The following is an 18,440-nucleotide window of genomic DNA, read 5'->3' as shown; positions in this document are numbered from 1 at the left end:
AGAGAGATGAGCACACACCAGCAGATTCTGGGGGGCTCTGGTAGTGAAGCAGCAGGCCAAAGATCTGGGGTTGCAGGCAATATTAAAAGTTGCTGACATGTCCACACCATCTCAAAGCTACACAGCCATAAACCAGGGTGCTATAGAGCCATACTTGCAGTTCATAGAGCAATTGCAGATGAATTAGAAAAATAATTAGTAAATAAAGAAGCCAAAGAACTAATGTGTCAATCAACCAGAGGTAATGCTAAGGAAGAGCTGTCAGGTTCTCATGGCTTCTGACAGCTCAAGCCAGAATTGTTTTTAGCCTTTGGCTGCTGTTTCTCCACCACAGGGGGCAGTCAAAGTTTGTGGGACTCTCTGAAGAACATTCCCTCATTAAACCCATCTAACTGAACCTTGAGGACCCATTGTTTGTAAAAATTTTCAATGTTGCCCTTTGATTAGAGAAAATAGGGGTAAGACAGAGAAATTGCCAGGACAAGGGGCAAGACTCTCTCTGTTATAAAAATCCTTTCCAAACTTTAGAAAACCTTTACAAGTAACCAGTATGATGGAGTAGGCATTAATTCCCTACAATTTCCCTAAAATGAAAGTGTGAGAAGATAGAGCCTCTTTGTTCAGACTGAGAGAAGGATTTGCATGGCAAAAGGTGCCTAGTCCCTGCTGCTGCTTTCAAGCTTCCCTTCAGTCTCATTCTCAGGCAATGGCTTGTGAACAGACAATCTCACAATCATCTGTGACCTATTGCTGCAACACCTACAACTTCTACAACTGGAAAAGAGTAAAGAAATCACAGGCTCTCTTTCCAGTATAACTCTGGGGTTTTTTTTCCCATATGATGCCTGGTGCAGTTTTTCAAAAAGTATTAACAAAGTATTGTCATCACAGCATTTGCTAAAAAGACCCATCACAGTGCAGGTGACAATTATTTTTCAGTTGTAGCTTGTGGGTAAGTATATTATGGCCTAATTCCTGATACTGCATTCAACATGTGTGATCCATTCTTTTCCTAAGCAGTTCATTTCTGCAGCTCATTTCTGCAGCTCATTTATGCAGTTATATATGCAGGGTGTGACTCTGCTGTTCTGTGCAGGAGTGGGATTGGGACTCCCTGATCCTTGTGGGTCCCTTCCAAATCAGGACATTCTGTGATTCTCTGATTTTTCTTGGCATCTGAATTCAATTCCTAAAACAATTGTATAATAATTCATTTACCTATAAACTTCTTGATAAAAATTGGATAATTTTTTTTTTTTTAAATGTTCATTCAGGATTGTCAAGTCTGGAGTGGAAACTTCTGTATTTGGTAGAGGCAGTAAATTTACAGTACTCACAGAATGAATTCCTAGGCACCACGTAGAGCACTGAAGTTGAATATGGAGTATTCAATACAGAGTATGGCTCTGAATTTTGTATTCAGACACACAAAGCAGTTGTAAATATCTGCGTCAAGTAATAATGTACTGAGTGTCTACCATAATGTAGTACAAAATAAATAAGAAGGTTATTCTGTAATACAGATATAAAAATATACAAATATTTCAGTGGTGCATAGATCAGATGTTTTTTATTGAAGTACCCCCATGATTACATAAAATCCAAAATACTCTGTCAGTACATTCTGAAACATTTGAAGTCAAACCTAACCCTTACCTGATCAACTGCAAAGCACTACAAAATAAATGACAAAAAATTATGTAATATCCCCAATCAATAACTGTCCATATTTATGCATATAAATATGCCACAGCTGACATATTGAAGTATCCCAAAATACACAGTTGAAACAACTGTGGGCTTCTTTGTGGTCAGGGAAAAACCTGACTGATTCAACAACCCTGTGTTCTACAGGGTAGTGACCAGTTCAGGAAAAACAACCTATCAGTGTTTGCAAGAGTGACAAATTCCCAAAAGATGGCTTCAGTCAATAATATCTTTAAATGGCTTATGAGATTCTGGTCCCCTCAGAGTTGCAGCACAAGAGAGAATTTCACAGCTGCAAATCTCAGCACCTCAGAGCTGGGGAAGTACATTGACATGGTGGGAGTTGCTCTCACGCTGGGAAGGACAAGTGAAAACTTTGCTTCCTGTGTTATAGGCATAGGTTTAGGTACCTATACCTATAGGTATAGGTTTTCCTGGTTATAGGTATCAAGCTCCAGCTGATCACTGGGAAAATCTCAGAGGTCAGTTATTTTCCTGTAATGATAAGGGCAGGTGTCAGCCAAGAGACATTTCTCCTGGATGTGCTGACACCTCTTTCACCTGTAGGACTTCTCACAGCATCCCAAGCAGCACTTTGATCCTCCCACCAAGTGAGTCAGGGACACAATTTGTTGCAGCAGGTTTGCTTCCAAGTGGGAGCTATCAAGAGGCACTAAACAGCCTGAGTCACAGCAGCCACCTCGATATTGTTCCAGCCTTTATTAGCTTTTCAGCCACCCTGAAACACTGATCTTCAGAATGGAAAAGGTGATAGGGTTAAAAGCTGGTTATTCCTGAAAAAATGGCCCATAATATCAGCCTTTTCCTTCTTTGACTGCATCTCTTAAATAACAGCACAAAGGGACTTACTTTTGAATGACTGTACCTGTTGAGCTTTTTTTTGAATGAGCTGTGAGCTAAAGCAAAGGTGCCTCTCTTGAGCAAGAGGTTGGACAAAGTGACCTCCAGAATTCCCTTCTGACACAATATTTTTCTACAGCTCTGTGCCAGCAAGGTTTTCTGTCCCCTGCTAACTCATGGAGTGACACAAAGGGACTGCACAGGCTCTGGGCACCGGGCTGGGCAGCAGCTGCCTCAGACACAAACCTGGGCTAGGGGCTCTTTCCAGGTATTTTCCCTCTCCTTCTCTGTCATCCACCACCCTTCAGATTTTGGTGACTGACAGAGAAGGAACCAGCAGGAAAGATGAGAAGCTTTTGCACAAAGCTAAGTAAGCAAGATAAACATACTCTACAACAGCTGCATTTCCCTTCCCTATAAAACCTGGAACGTGGCCTTGAAATTGCTAATTTCAAGGTAAGTTGGTTTTTTTTTCAGTCAATAATGGAATATTAAGTTACAGGAAGCAGGTCTGTGAAAGCGTGAATTCACTCCTCAGTCAAAAAAATTGCAAATCAAATCAAAGAAATCATTTAATGCAATCCTTCCTTTGTTGTTTTTTGGTTTTTTTTTTCAATGAAAGAGCTGGATTTCACTCTTTAAAAAAATAGTGATGCTTTGTAACTGCAACCAGGGTTTGCAAATTTTTTTTTGGAACCCTGATGCCATCAACACAGGAAAGGGCTGCAAATTACTCTATCAATGAAACAGATGGATAAGTCTACTTAAGGGAACTTGTCTGTGTGAGGCACAGGATGTTGTTGTTGTTATTATTGTAATTATTATGATCAACAGTTATTAATAACCCTTACTCTTCTTCTGGTGAAGACTGTCCCATTGCCATAGACACTTCAGACCTGTCACACCAGAGTTCATGCAAACATAAGAGCTGGAATAAGCTTTGTCCTGCCCAAACCATGGGTTTTTTTTCTATGACTGTCTCGGTGGGGTTCCTCCTGCAGACCAGAGAGAAAGGCACAGACATTTGTGGCTGCTTGTCAGTGAAACAGGCAAATCACTAAAATACATTAAATAGAACAAAGGCTTTCCAGTCCCTCACAGGGCACCTCATCATTTAAATGTGTGTCATCTCCAAGGACTGAGTGCTAGAAACTATAACCTCATTTTCCCTGCAGAACTTTGGTGGTCTAGCAACAGAGTGATTTGAATTTTGTATGCACATGGATGGCTGGATTTTTCAGATATGTTTCAGAAAGAGAATTCAGCTTTTACTGCATAACTGCAGATGCCCAAAGGTATATTTTTATCTTTTAAACCTGCTAGGAGTAGAAAAATTGTTATTATTGCTTCACATTATCTTTCTTTTCTTGGAACAGGATAATGTGGATCTTGGTGACCTCATGTTTTCGCTCTGCTACCTTCCAACAGCTGGTAGACTAACTATTACAATAATAAAGGCAAGAAATCTAAAGGCAATGGATATCACAGGAGCATCAGGTAGGAATGAATTTAATGCTCAGTGTGGATTTCTGTCCCATTTCCCTCCCAAGACACAGAATTCAACACTATTAAATCCCAGAATGATTTTTCAGAGGGGGGTTGTTATACTGTGAGCTCTACCTGAGTACAGCAGTTGATGAGAAATAAATAATACATTTTAGTTTGCTTAGATCCAAGCAACAGTTTAAAATAAGTTTCTCTCTCAGAAAGAGTGCAAGATTATTATTGCCACTGTAATTCAGAGTAAAACAAGCTGGCCAAAATGCATTCCCAGCACTGAGAATTTGTTTGTGCAGCAGACACAAAGGCAGACTGGCCCTCTCTGACAGTCCCCCAGAGCCACTGAGCCAGTTCTGCTGTTGCTGACATATGGAGAAAGTGCAGATCATCCCAGAATCCTTTAAGCAATCCTTTCAGAAGCCCACAATAAAAATTATAAATATAAATAATACTTCATAGATTTTTTTAAATACTAGCAGGGAGTTGTAGAGCTCTCAGAAAGGAGCTACAAAGAAATAGCTTTCTTTTTTGCTACATTCAGGAGTTTAAAAATAATTATAATTCTCTTGAGAAATATAAGCCACTAATTGTTACACTCTGAATTGTATTTAACCATACATCAGTAAATCCCATTGTGAAAAACATTGTCATCTTCTGTCTGTCCTACAAATCTAACAAGTAATTAGGCTGCTATAAATAGGCTGATACACAGGCTGTTGTATAAAATAGTCATGTATAACATGCTTCAGTGGATATTTTAATATCCTTTGAGAAGTTGGTACACAACAAGGAGCTTCTTGAACCTAAAAAGTTCATTATAAGCAGTCAACCAGGTAAAGCTTTCAAACCTGCACTGCCTCCTGTGCATTCCACGGTGACAGAGAAGCTCAAATTCCAGGAGACTAATCCTGCAAGCAGGTATGGGCACACAAGAAGTCTCCCTTCACTTTCCATTTGCATTTGTCAAAAATCAACATTGTTCTTATGACCCACACAGATCCCTACGTGAAGGTTTCTTTAATGTGTGAAGGAAGGCGGCTAAAGAAAAGGAAAACTTCCACCAAGAGGAACACCCTAAATCCCGTTTACAATGAAGCCATAGTCTTTGACGTCCCTCCAGAAAACATTGACCAAATTAACTTGTCGATAGCTGTTATGGATTATGACCGGTGAGATGCCTGTAGCTGTCAAATATTGGCTGATAAATTCTTGCACGCTGGATTTGCACCCAGAAAGAAAGTTATTACTTTTTTCCCTATAAGCGGGGAATTAATGTCAGGTTGAGCTTGGTAGAAGTCTCCACATTTTTTGTTTTGCCAGGCAGAACTTCCTTACTAAATTTTAAAATAGAGATTTGCATCCATAACTGACATCAGTAAGCTGCAGATGTGTTTAGCAGAACTGAGGTAATTGGGCATTTAAGCACTGATGTTCAGTTTGTACATTTATGCTAAGCCTTTACATACACACGCTCCGTTTATAAAGTTGTGTCTTAGAGCCTGTTTGCCTTTGCAGCTAATTACAGAGCAGAGGGAAAGAACCTTTTGTGTGCTACAAGGGGGGAAATTTCAAATTGTTCTGAGCAGTGGAAATGCAAAGAGCAAGCCTACGTATTTCCTAGTGCTTTGTGTTCCCCAGGCAAGAAGTAATCCTAAAAATCCACGGTTAACATTTCTGATGAAATATGCAACCGGTGTGGTTCCAAAGGTAAAATTTTAAGAAAAAAATATTATGGACCATTTTCACAGTGTAGGTCACAATGAGGTCATTGGAGTTTGTCAAGTAGGCAACGACGCGGAAAGTCTAGGTCGCGACCACTGGAACGAAATGCTCTCGTACCCTCGGAAGCCCATCGCTCACTGGCATCCTCTTGTGGAGGTAAGGCTCTGATTTGCTGCTTCCCCCTTGCAACCATCTTCAACATTCTCCCACACGGCATTAGAAGTTGGATAAAATTTTATGAGCAAACCCAAGATCCGCATGCATGAGGTGAATCCCAGAAAAGGGTTTGGAAACTCTTTAAAGTTAAAATGTGACACACAAGTTAAGCCTGCTCCTTTCAGTTTTAGGGAGACAGAAGGGAATTGTTGTCCATAATATACAGACACCAAACATTATATACTCAGCTGAGGGTTTGGTTTTTCTTTTGAAATAAGATCTTGGGTAACTTTCATTGTTAATTGATATAAAGAAATGGACCTTGTTTACAGAACAATCAAGACTTATTTTTTTTATATACAACCACCTAATCTGACTTCTTTTCTTGTAACAATATATCATCCATGGCACTAGCACATCTCAAAGGATGCCTAACTGCACTCACAAAAATATGTTTAAGTGTCTTTGGAGATCTGAGGCGCTCATAAGAAGCGACACAATCAGAAAAGCTTTTCAAGGTTCCTATGTTTTTTTGTTTTGTTTTGTTTTGTTTTGTTTTTTGTCTTTAGGGCCCTATTCAGCAGGAATGTTATGCAGGTCTTCTGCGCTTGGATGGCTGCCGAAGAGGCTTCCTCACCCTTTTAACCTATTCAGCAGAAATTTGGCATTCCTGTTGAACTCTTTCTTAGCCATATCCTCAGGGGCTATTCCACAGAGTCCAGTGGGGTAAAGATGTCCTTTTAATCCCTCTGTCTAATCCTCTCCCCAATACAGGGAACACTAATCCTGATTCATGAGACACAGAAATTCATCAAAGATCAAACTAAATTGCTTCCTAAAGTTACCATGACTTGCTCCCATTGCTGCTCTTACTGGCTGAGTCAGGCAGTGCTCCCAGACAAAGGGAAGTATCTTGTTTATGAACAGCCCCAGAGTCATGTTGAAAGACAGGAAAGAGCACAGTACCCATATGAAGCCAGGAATCATGCTGTGGGCACTAATACTTGGAGGCAGGCAGTTCACAGCTCCTCTGAGTTTACTTTCTGCACCAGAGTGCAGCTGTGTTACCGCAGTGCCACTGAAGATTTCCCTGCTTGGTTGTGACCACTGGCCATAGGCAGTTCATAAAACATTGTCAGGCATTACAAAGATTCTGCAAGCTGGGAAGAATCCCACAGTCTTATCCTGTGTCTGTAAGGAATTGTGTTTCCTGGTGCCACAGCAGCACAGTCTGAGCAGGGAGTGTCCACGGGCTGTGTGGCAGGAGGAAGGATCAATGCCTTCCCAGCACAGCTGCTGCCAGCAGTGGGGCAGCTCTGCCCAGCTCTTTGTGCCCCCAGTGACAGGGTGGATGCTGGCTCAAGTGCCACGCTTGAAATGCTGACCTGGGCGTTTGGGAGCTCTCAGCTGCAGCCAAGTGTTGGCAGGAATGTCCTGACACAGCACACGAGGTGTGGTGTAAGGGTTACTATTGCCCAGAGCACAACAAGTGTCTCTTAGCAGAAGTTGTCTACATCCTTATATCCAACCTGTCTTCCCTCTTTGATAAATTTCATTGCAGCCAGAGCCCACAATTAGGTTTTGACAGCTCTTCCCTTTTCACAGGCATCCTGTTCTTTTCATACATGCCTGGCTAACTTCTTTAGATTTCATTACTGTGGATTGCTTTTCATGTCACCAAAAGCTAAACAGAGACATATTTTTTTCCTTCCCAGGAATCAAGTGGGGGAGGGTGTCCAGCGCATCCAGGCTGTGCAGAGAAATATATACACAGCATATCATTTTGGTTCCTGAATCAGGATTAGACTCAGCGAGAGCTTCTGGAACCTCTGTGGCCACAGCCATAGGACCCTGAATATTTGCTGAATAGGACCCTCAGTCTTCTACTGTGTGAAGAGCTATTGGTTTCAAATAGCGTGATGTTATCCACTTGTAGCATTAATTCTCCAGCTGACACCACTGCTACTGATAGTTTATTTGTATGGTCGTAAGCATTACCCAAATTCGAGTCATCATTTCTGTTCAGTAGAATAACCCAGGTTTACAAGCAAAATGATAGCAATGTAAACCAACAAATATGGGAAGCAGCAACAAATATTGTCCTTGTATTTGCAAAAAAGGTGCAGTATTGTGAATGATTTGCTTTCTAAGTTGTTTTTTTTTTTCAAGAATGATTGCCATCAGATACTTATTTTTGATTACAAGTTGTGTCCTCAGTCTCAGCTGGTGCCTCCTTTCACCTGACATGAAAACAAATTAATATGGTTCCTTGCAGAAATCCTTCAAATCTGAAAAACTGTAAAAAAAGTTCTTCTGGGTGAGAACAAGATACATATGGTATTTGTAATGACAGCATGTTCTTTGAGAAAGGAGATAACCATCTGTATAACATGGAGGTTGTTAGTGCTCAACCTTTGTGGATGATTTTCCAGTCAATGTTTCTGAGTCATGTCCACGACACTGCAAACTGTTGGAAGTGTGTCCCAGGTGGCAATGCTGGATCATACAAACAAACACATGCACCCCATGTCATCTGAAAATGCTGTTCCAAATATATAGTGCCTGTGAAGACTTTCTTTATTATTTGTGGTAGAGTTAGCAGGGCTGTTTTACTGATGGTATATTGTAAATTCTGACGAATTATGACCATTAAAAGAAAATTAATCAAAGCACTGCATTTTGTCACGTAATGAAATTTGTGCCCCAAAGCAGGAACACTGGAATAAATTTTTCACCACTCATTTAGCCATGCATGGAGTTCTCTCATCCTCCAGTGTCTTCTACAGAGAACTTGACTCACGTCTTTACATATTAATTTTTTGTTTTAAAGATGAAAATGAAAAGTATGGATGTTTTATACAATACAGCTGTCTGCTGTGTACTTACAGAGAGGGAGCCCTGGTCATTAGATAGAGTTCAGATAAGTTTATGTGCACACACGTTGTTTCACATCTTGTATGTGATGAGTGTTCACCAAGCATTTTGGACCTGCAACTCTGCTGACACAAATATGCATGCACAGATTTGAAGAAATATTTAACATTTTGGCCTTAAGTCTGAAAAATTGGTTTTATAATCTATGAAATAGAATCTTCCACAAAATCAGAACTACTTGTGGGTAAAGAATATCTTGAAACTTGCAGGAGACCTTGCATCTGCCCTAAATGTATGCTGCAGGTATAAATCAGAGTTCCTGTAAGCACCGTGGCTTTCAAAAATCTCTTGCCATGCCGTGGAGAATACAGCTACCACAGGCAAGGGTATACCTGGCAAACTAACCAGCACTTCCAAACCTGCCCAAGCACAATTTCAGGAGGGCAACCACTGGGCATTTCCAAAGGAATCAAAATAATGTTGCCATGGCAAAACTGTTTCACTGCACCTTCAGCTTTCTATCAGGAGGCCAGTGGTACATGACAATGTGCATTTCTGTTCATGCATCAGCCTCCCCTGGGGCAGAATCCTGTGCTCTTTACCCAGGAGTCACCAAGGGGAGATGGGCCTGAGCAAAGGAGGAAGAGGAGGAGGAGCTCTTCCTTGGAGTGGAGTTCTCTGGTGTCCTGGAGAAATCGCTCTACATTGCATCTCTGCCTGGACTGCAGAGTGGGCACGCTTCCCACTGCAATATTAGCAACAGAAACTGCTGGGAAGGGGAAAACACCTACACAGCAGGCTCAATTTGTGTCCATGGAAAAGTGCAGGAGCCTTTCTAGGATTTGTCCCCAGCAGCTCAAAGGGACATCAGCTGAAAAGTGGTATTATTATAATTGCCAGTGGGTTCCAATTCTTCTGTTTTATTAACATGCTCAGTTTATTTAATGCTCAAGGGTCTGGCATCACAAGAATTATTTTGAACGGAGTTCTACAAAAACAGGGAAAGAAATCTCTGTGACAGTGAGCATTTAAAGTGGAATCCAGCAGACTTCAAAGGCTTAGAGACGAGGAAAACATCCTAAATTTATTGAATTCTCCTAATTTTTGCTCATGACTTGCAAACTGTTACTCAGGCTATGGCATTACTATGTGCTTTTTACAAATACCTGCCTTATCATAGTACTGCATCTATGGAGTGATAGGTATTTTCTATATTTGGATATTTCACTCTTCACCTTTATACTCCACTTAACCAGTGATATTCCCTAGACCCTAAATATTTTTCTGTTCTGGTTCTGGTTGGCCAGTAGGCTGCTGCTCTCTTTGGACTGTATTACAATAATGCCACAGCCTGCTGGAAGGACCAGAGGATAGATAATTCTGCTATAAACTCAGCTGGAAACCCAGGGAAAGCTATGGTCCCAACGCTGCTCAGTCTTTCTTTTCTGAGCTATGATTCTCAGTGGTAATTACCAATAGACTCCAATAATGATTTCAAAGCTGAAACCCTAATTTATTTTCTTATTTGCTGCGAATGCGTTATTACGATACTGACAAATGTCGTAACTCTGAAATAGAAAAGAAAATCTCTTAGAAATGCATCTCAGCAAGATTTTAATCCAGTTTTGCTCTATAACAACATGCTATTAAATTGTTACCTCTAGTTTTCCATAACAAGCCTCTGTGTCGGGTCCTGTTCTGTGAAAAAGCACTGAGTGGCAATGGGAAAACCTTCACAATTAGTGACAGTGAGGCCGAGTACCATGGACAGTGGCCTGATATTCCTGTGACAAAACACCAACAGCCCAACTCCTCTGCAGCTGAGTGCTCAGATATTTCTTTATCTGCTTCCACTGAAATCACAAGACATTAAAAGCATTGCTGTTTTCTTTTGTTTCACTTTTCCCTGAAAATAGCCCTGGCAGTGGATAAGCAAATATTCATCTCAATCTGGGGAAGTGGGGACTACCAGAACAGAAAACCAATATGCAGCATAAAAGACCCAGTGTTAAAACTGTTCTTACCAGCCATTGCATGGCTCAGTTTTCCATGCCAGCAGATCCATAAAACACAAAAGCAGCACATGTGAGACACTTGTTACATAGAGGTACAATTTAACTACTGGTAGGGGAACGCCTGGATTAATACAAAATGAAACAACAGCAAAGGGCAATGCAAAAGAATGAAAAAAAAAAAGGTAATTTTAGTCCACCCTTCTTGACTTGAGGGGATGGTTGTTGAGGGGGCTTTTGGGTTGTTTTTATTCTTTGGTTTGGTTTGGTTTAGTTTGGTTTAATTCATGTGTTTTAAACACCAAGCATGGTATGTAGCTATATTAACATGAGCACCCAAAGCCAGAGACACAGGAGATGTATTGATTTACATGCTTATCACCTAGCAACATTCCAGTACTGTGGGGACGCGTCTGCAACTGAAATAAAAAATAGCTGAAAACTCTTTTGGTTGAAAAGTAACAAATAATAAACAGGGACCAGGAAATTCAGCTGAAAAATCTGTTTGACCCAGCTAGAAATGCATCTGAAATTATTTTGGTGTTAATACATTTTGTTTGAACAGAAGGAAGTGAAAAAAGTGGATCAGGTGACTCCATCTGAAGTGTCATTGATTAAATGCTTTTTTCCCCTTAGTGCATTGCCAAACGATTGCATCTCAGTATCAAGAGAGAAAACAATGGATTTCTTACCCAGTAGGGGGAAAAATCATATAGTAAAAGTAATCCCAATACTGTAGAATTTAATAGAAGCCCCCTGTGCTGCAGAAAAGGGCAGCAGGACAGACTTGGTGACAGCACCACCTTGTATCTTGCTGCAGTTAGTGCCACCATGACTCCGTGCTGCAGTGCCAGCCTGGCAGCACGCGAGCCGAGCCGTGCCAGGTGCCAGCTGCATTCCAAGGCCAGGCAGTTCCAAGAGCTGTGTCTACAGCTCTTTTCTCACACAGTGGGCTGGGCGAGGAACCACATCTGGAAGTTCCCTGGGAGCACACCCATGTCCTTGGAGGCGCGCAGAGGGCGGTGGCGGCGCTGCCCAGGGAAGGCGGCACCCGCGGAGCGAAGGCAGCGCGTGCGGCACTCAGGGGGAGGCCACGGGAGGACTTGCAAACATCTGGGCTCTTCATTTGTTCCTTTGTTTTGTCTGGGCTCTTTGGTTCCTCCTCCTTTCTGCTCGAACGTAGACATTGTAAAACTGAGGTGTTTTGCTCGGTTGCATGCTGGCCAGCTGCCATCCTCGATACCCATCGCAAAGGTGCGTGAAGAGAGGTGTGTTGTTTTGGTATACTTTTGGTTTTGATAACACATCGACATTGTACTATACTTTATTATTTCTTGTTCAATAAATAGTCCTGGTATCTCTATGTTTCATGTCTAATTTTGGAGAGCAGGGCCATACCCGTATCAAGGCTCTCTCAGTTAGGTGGGCATTTTGTTTGTTTAGTAGAAATAATGCATGATTCCTTTTGCAGTGATGGTTTGAGGGACAAAGAAATTCTTAATTTTGTAATATGTATTACAATCTTCTGAACACAAGTAAAAATGTACTGTGATTTATTTATATAAATCTAGTCTGAACAAATAAGTTTTGATCTTAATAAAAACTGTAAGAAATTGTGCAATTGTAATTTATTACTATTTTGTATTTAATAAATATTAAAGTTCAATTCATTATTCAGAAAGCCAGCAAACACTTTGGAAATGTTTTTGCTGAGTTTTTCTCCACAGATAACATGTTTTAATAAAGTACCTGAGGCCAGAGAGAAAAAGCTTTTAACTTTACAGCCCTCACACATAATTTAGGAGTTTGGATACTGAAACCTCCTCATGTTTCATCCCGTGTCCACAGCCATCATGGCAGAAAGATTATTTGACATGTCAGTGGTGAATCTCATCTGTGTTTCATATTAAAAAGAAAACCAAGAAGCTACAGAAGTGCTTCTATCAAGTGACATTGTGTTAAATTACCAAAATTAGTATTTAGCCTGGCATGCTGGCAAAATTAGCAGCCCTCCTGTCAACACCTGACATGTAGCTCCAGGAAATTCTGAGAGGTTCCCTGGCAGAGCCCAGAAACAAATGGAAAAGAGCAAAAATATATCTTGTATGACCACACAAACTGCACCCAAAAAGGTAGCACTCTTGTCCTTTTTCCTTCTCTTTCTCACCTACTGAACTTACGTATCCTTCAGCAAGAGTCCTACCTGTGCATGACTCTAATTAAGTAAGAGCCTCTCTGTGTCTTTGGGGATAAGCTCAGTCTCTCCTCATTGGGCAGCTCTGGCCTGCTTGCACACACCACATTAATACTGGGCTGCTGACACATCGTATAAAGACACAAAACAATATTCCATGCCACTAAGAAATTAATTTTGATCTGCTCTCTTCTTGGGAATATTTTCTTCTTGGAAAAGAGATGAGAACAGGCCTGTAGTTTTGACCTGTCCTTAATAGTGGGAACCTCTTTAGGCCCTGGGTAGACTCCTGCTGGGGTACTGGGAGATGGAAGACTGGCAAGGGACACATCTGTAGGCATTTTGTCCCTGGCAGTGAATGTAGTGCTAATTATCCCTCCCTGTCCCATAAGGCACCATAAAATACACCTCAGCAGAGGAGGTGTATGAACTTCAAAATTGTTTTTAATGTCTTTCAGTAATACTGGTTTGCACGTCTCTGTTTCTCTGTTAATAAGCAAGCAAAAGCCTCTTCCTCTGTCAAAACAGGCCCACACATTTCTCCTTCTGAGACACTTTCCCAGCAGAATCATCCTTTAAGTCTTTATGTGTAGCCCACAGACTTGAAAGGAAAAGGGATAGTGGTTGCAACAGCCTGCTGATGCCTGCAAGCCAAAGTTTGAGAATCCTCCCCGGAAAAGCCTGATCAGTAGCAGCAAGGCATCCCACATGGCCTTCAACCTGAGGAGCCCTGTAATCCTGCCCAGCTGATCAGCAGTGAGGTGAAAATGAGGGGAGGTGCCTCGTTAGTGAGGAGCTCTGCTGGCTGTGCCTTCCCGCAGGGGGAATGCCTGGTGAGGACACAGCAGAGCCTGAAGTGACAGCAGTGGGGTGCAGGATGTCCCCCAAGAGCTGAGGACACCAGCTGCTACACAGAAATCAGTCCCTCAGCAAGGGGCAGAGGCAGGGAGCAGGGCTGCAAGCTCTAAAGACAGGATCCTGTCAGGAAACTTGTGGGCTCCAAAAGTAACCTTTCCAGGGAAGGAAGTCACAGAGTGTCATGTTCTGAGAATGAATTCCAGTCACCTCTGACAATATTGTCACAGTGGGCCCTCGCAGAGGTTTCTCATGTCTTTTTCTCCCTGATTGGTATTCTTATATTGCCATTTAAAGAGAATCACATAATTCTCTGGGTGCACTTATGCATTTATCATTCCCATATTAATTAACCACTCACTTCAAGCTAGCCCACCACACCCTCCAAAAGGTCATGGCTTTAGGCTGAGGAGGGTCCCACGGAGAGTTGGCCAAGTAATGACACTCACACCAATGTGGCTACATGTCATTCTACTTTATTCAGCAACTTTGGCATATTTATCCTTCTCTACACCACTGATGCCTAAAGCTCACTGGTTAAGTAGCTATATTCACACACACGTGTTAATTACTGATTGGTTGTCATGCCATAAGCATCGTTAGCTAAGGTGTGCCAAATTAACAATTCCCATGACATGCATGTCATGAGCTTCATGTTGGCACAATGCTCATTCTTCCTTGTTGCATCTATTTGAGGACAGTGCATGGTCTGTCTTGGTCCTGTTTGACAGTGGTACATGGTCTTCAGAGTAACTCTGCAATCTGCAGGCCAGGGCTGTCCAATTCCCACAGGAGACTATCACGGCCTTGTTCAGCCAAGAATCCTTCTACAATGCATTTATCATTCCCATATTAATTAGCCACACACTTCAAGCTAGCCCACCACACCATCCAAAAGGCCATGGCTTTAAACCACTTCATAACTTGCCAAAAAACATTCAGTGAACTCATGTTCCAAGAGCAGCACATGTAGGAAAATCTGCAAATGTTCCAAGACATCAGATGTGCCTGAACAATCTGGTTCAAAGAGCTTAACTAAAGCTCTCTAACATTAAAGAATCACAGAAGTGTCAGAAATGTCAATAAGCTAACTAGTCTTAAATCCTCACCCAAAGATAAAACTGTCAATAAAAATATTTTTGTTGGAGTAACCATTCTTAATAATAACAACAACAAAATCTATACTGCACCCTTATTTTGTAATTTTCAATTTAGCAGGCAAAATTCTGTTTCAAGAATATTACTGTAATACCATCATTTATATCCTGGTAACTGACACAAAAGCAGTTTTAAAGCAATATATTAAATAGAGTTCAGCTACATTAGGTAGCCATTTCATCCAGAAAATGGAATATAGTTTTAATAACCATCTTTTCAAAATGTAACAGTTTGGACCCTTGTCAATAACTTTTGCCTTCCAAAAAAAAATAATATATCATTTCCAACATAAAATAGTATTTTTAAAAAAACCCTGGATAACATTTGAAGAATAATCACATAGCTTAGAAGAAATTCCAAATTCATCAATCAGTTTTTGTATTTTAGTGAAGCTCAAGTACAAATGTTTGCTGTTTCGGTGGAAATATCACTTGCATCTGCCAGAAGACAACCTTTGATATTGGTATTTCCTCACTTCAAAACCTAGCTCTCAAAAAATGTTGGCATTTTCCTTTCAGTTCAAATGGGTTTAATATAGACCACGTTTCAGGAAAAGAACAGTAAGTCCTCAGAACATCTTTTCTAAGTCTGGCCCTGAATCAATTAGGAATACAGGTACAATTTTGGACAATAAATAAGTTTTACTATTCTTATCAGGACCTAAGCCTTTCTGTCAGATTTCCCCTAATTAATTAATTTCTTGCATCTTTACTGAATTGTTTGTAAATGCCCCTTGTAAAAGACTTCTTCCTTTTCTACACTACTTAAACTTCTTGAAAAGTTAAAGTGGATTGAAAGAGGAGGAGCAATTTCCAATATGACATTGGAGCTGCATCATCCCTTGATCAGGAAAGACAGGAAGTTACTTCCTCCTACTCTTACTATAAATCCATTTTAAATAAAAATCCGTTTTTCCAAATAATAGGTTAAGATTGCTCAGAAATATATCCTTTCTTTCATCAGGAGCATCTTTATTACTGGGTGTGGGGCTCTGCTGAACTGCTTTTCCATTTCCTCCAATCTGCCTGAGAACTGGAGTCCCACTCTGCCCCACTCCCTTTTCTGCCCTTGCCCTGCCAAGGCAGAACATACATTTCAGCTAAACTTTAAAAGGTTCTGCAGCTTTTCAGAAGATCTGACACCATTTGCCTTGGAAATTCCATTGCCAGAAGAAATAACTTCCAAGTTGCATCTAGATATATGTCTGATGGATTTTCATTTTAATTGTCGACTGGTATTATTATTATTATTATTATTATTATTTGGGGGGGTGTTTTTTTATGTCTGAGGAGGAAAAACCTGCTGTTTTTCCTCCTCCTATCCTCAAAATCTTTCCCTGATTGTCTTTCCCTCAGTGATTTTTACTGGACAGATGGGTTCAGCTGTTCTCACTCTTCACCTGTGAGCTGTCCCAGCAAGCCCAGGTCCAACAGACAAGGCTGGTAATGAGCTGCTTCAGCCTTTACTCACATTTCATCTGCCACTCGCCTCACAGCAATAACAGCTTCATTACAAAGATGTGTATTTGCTCTTCAGGTAACAGTCCAAAATTGTAGGGACATGAGGGCTGCTGCAGGATGTGAGGACATGATAGAATTAAGTTGCCAGTTTTCAGTTTAATGAGTTAATAGTAATGGCCAGGCCTGAAACACTTTTGATGAATGCTGCAAAATCCAAGGTGACAGCAAATCACAAAATCAATAGCTACTCATGTCTGTTCCTAAAGACATCAAACATTTGGTGTCTTCAGGTGTTTGAATAAGTATCTTAATAAAATGTTTGAGGCCATAACACAGGCTGAGATGTCAGAACATTCTGACACCTGTCTAATGTAATATTCAGCCACACAGAGAGCAAATAGACAAGTGAGAGAGCTGTGTTTATAAAAGGAGTTACCAGGGGATTCAGGGGAACAGACACAACCATCCAGCTGTCCAAATGACAACAATTAAATGAGAAATATCTTCTGGAATTTTTATTTAAACCAAAGCCACAAACTCTAATGTTGCTGTCCTTAAGAGAAAAGATCTCTGAAGAAAGATTTGCACTTACAGCTCTGTATTAATTTCCTTTCCCCTTTGGCACCTGCCGTGAACAAGAAGGGCAAGTAGTTATGACAAAGCAAAAAAAAAAAAAAAAAAGACAGCAAGCTGTAAATCATTACTGGTTTTGGCTGCCTGAGTAAATCCCACATCTCAGGGTTTAGGAGGAGTCAGCAGCACTGTATTCAGTGCTAACAATTCCTGGCTCCTCACAGAATGTCTCATGTTTCTCAGAGTATGGCATTATCTTGTTCCAAAAGTGCATTATTTCTCTTACCCAGACTCCCCTAACACCCTGTTACATGAATGGCTTTCCCAGGTTGCTAACAAGCCTCAGTTTCAATCTGTGTACTCTCTTGGCATGGCAAGGTGGTGGCAGATGCAGGCAGCAGCTCCTGCGGGTGCCTGAGCTCCCACCAGGGTCCAACCCCCAAATCAGGAAACAACTCATCCCTTCTTTTCCACATCCAATGTCTGCAAACAAAACCTGGACTTTTTGATGCAGAAGATTTAATGCAAAACATTTTAAAAAAAATTATTCTACCCAAATCACTCATGCTCCATGGCAGTGACCCCTGATAGAGGTTATCATAATAATATATACAATACTCTCACAGCAATTCACATTATTCCATTCCATATTCACATGATTCCACATTACCTCAGTTTAATTCACCTTTCTGCCTCAAATGTTCCAGCAGTGGTTTTGTGTTTGTTTTGAATTTCCTAGTAAGTACCAAGGGTGTGCTGCAGACTGTGCCTAAAATAGCATCTGGTTTGTAATTACTGTCTGGAACCTAAATTACAAAAACCTGTTGCTCCATGAAAAGATATAATTATTGAAGAGATCTTTTACACATGGTTTATCTGCACGCTCAACCATCAATTAAATCATTACCATCTAATCCTGCTCATAAATGGAACTGCACAAATTCCCAAATTCCTGAACCTACAAAAATTTGTTTCCAAGTGAAAAATGACCATGCTTACTGAAAAACTACAGGAAAGCATAATTCCTCTATGGAGACTGGAGCTCCAAGCAGAGCCTTTTACCTCTTTTCTTCATGGAGGGCTACACAATCACCAAGTTGTTAACTGGGGGGTAAAATCAAGTCTGGTTTATCCACTGCTGGTACCTGGGATAAAAGATCCCAAACCTCTTTTGTGGGTACCAGTCTGCATCTGCCATCATAACTTCAGTCTGGCAGCACAGCCTTTTTGCTCCAGAATTTTGCCCAGACTTCCCAATTTTGACATTCAATAATATAAATCTTCTTTACACTCATGAAACTCCTGAACTTTCTTCATTCTGATCTGCTTACCAAAGGAACAGGGCAGTAGAGGGGGTGCATAAACACA

At 40.9% G+C, this 18,440-nt stretch overlaps 1 protein-coding gene across 3 annotated transcripts in view; it reads left to right on the top strand.

The window, feature by feature from the left end:
- SYT9 (synaptotagmin 9) overlaps positions 1-12,459 on the top strand; it is a 68,527-nt gene extending 56,068 nt beyond the window's left edge. The window contains exons 4-8 of one of the 3 annotated variants that reach the window (XM_039725115.1): positions 3,945-4,065; positions 5,066-5,237; positions 5,817-5,946; positions 6,516-6,672; positions 7,662-12,459. In XM_039725115.1, the coding sequence (XP_039581049.1) occupies positions 3,945-4,065; positions 5,066-5,237; positions 5,817-5,946; positions 6,516-6,623 (531 nt within the window). In that variant the 3' untranslated portion in view covers positions 6,624-6,672; positions 7,662-12,459. The remainder of the gene's footprint in view (positions 1-3,944; positions 4,066-5,065; positions 5,238-5,816; positions 5,947-6,515; positions 6,673-7,661) is intronic. The other 2 variants (XR_005629363.1, XM_039725116.1) reach the window with 2 other exon arrangements.
- The last annotated feature ends 5,981 nt before the right edge of the window (positions 12,460-18,440 follow it).

This window comes from Passer montanus, unplaced genomic scaffold (genome assembly GCF_014805655.1).
Source record: "Passer montanus isolate IOZ18808 unplaced genomic scaffold, ASM1480565v1 scaffold54, whole genome shotgun sequence".
NCBI classification, from domain to species: Eukaryota; Metazoa; Chordata; class Aves; order Passeriformes; family Passeridae; genus Passer; species Passer montanus.
Note: the sequence above shows the minus strand (reverse complement) of the source record. Positions and strands in the feature narration are given on the sequence as shown.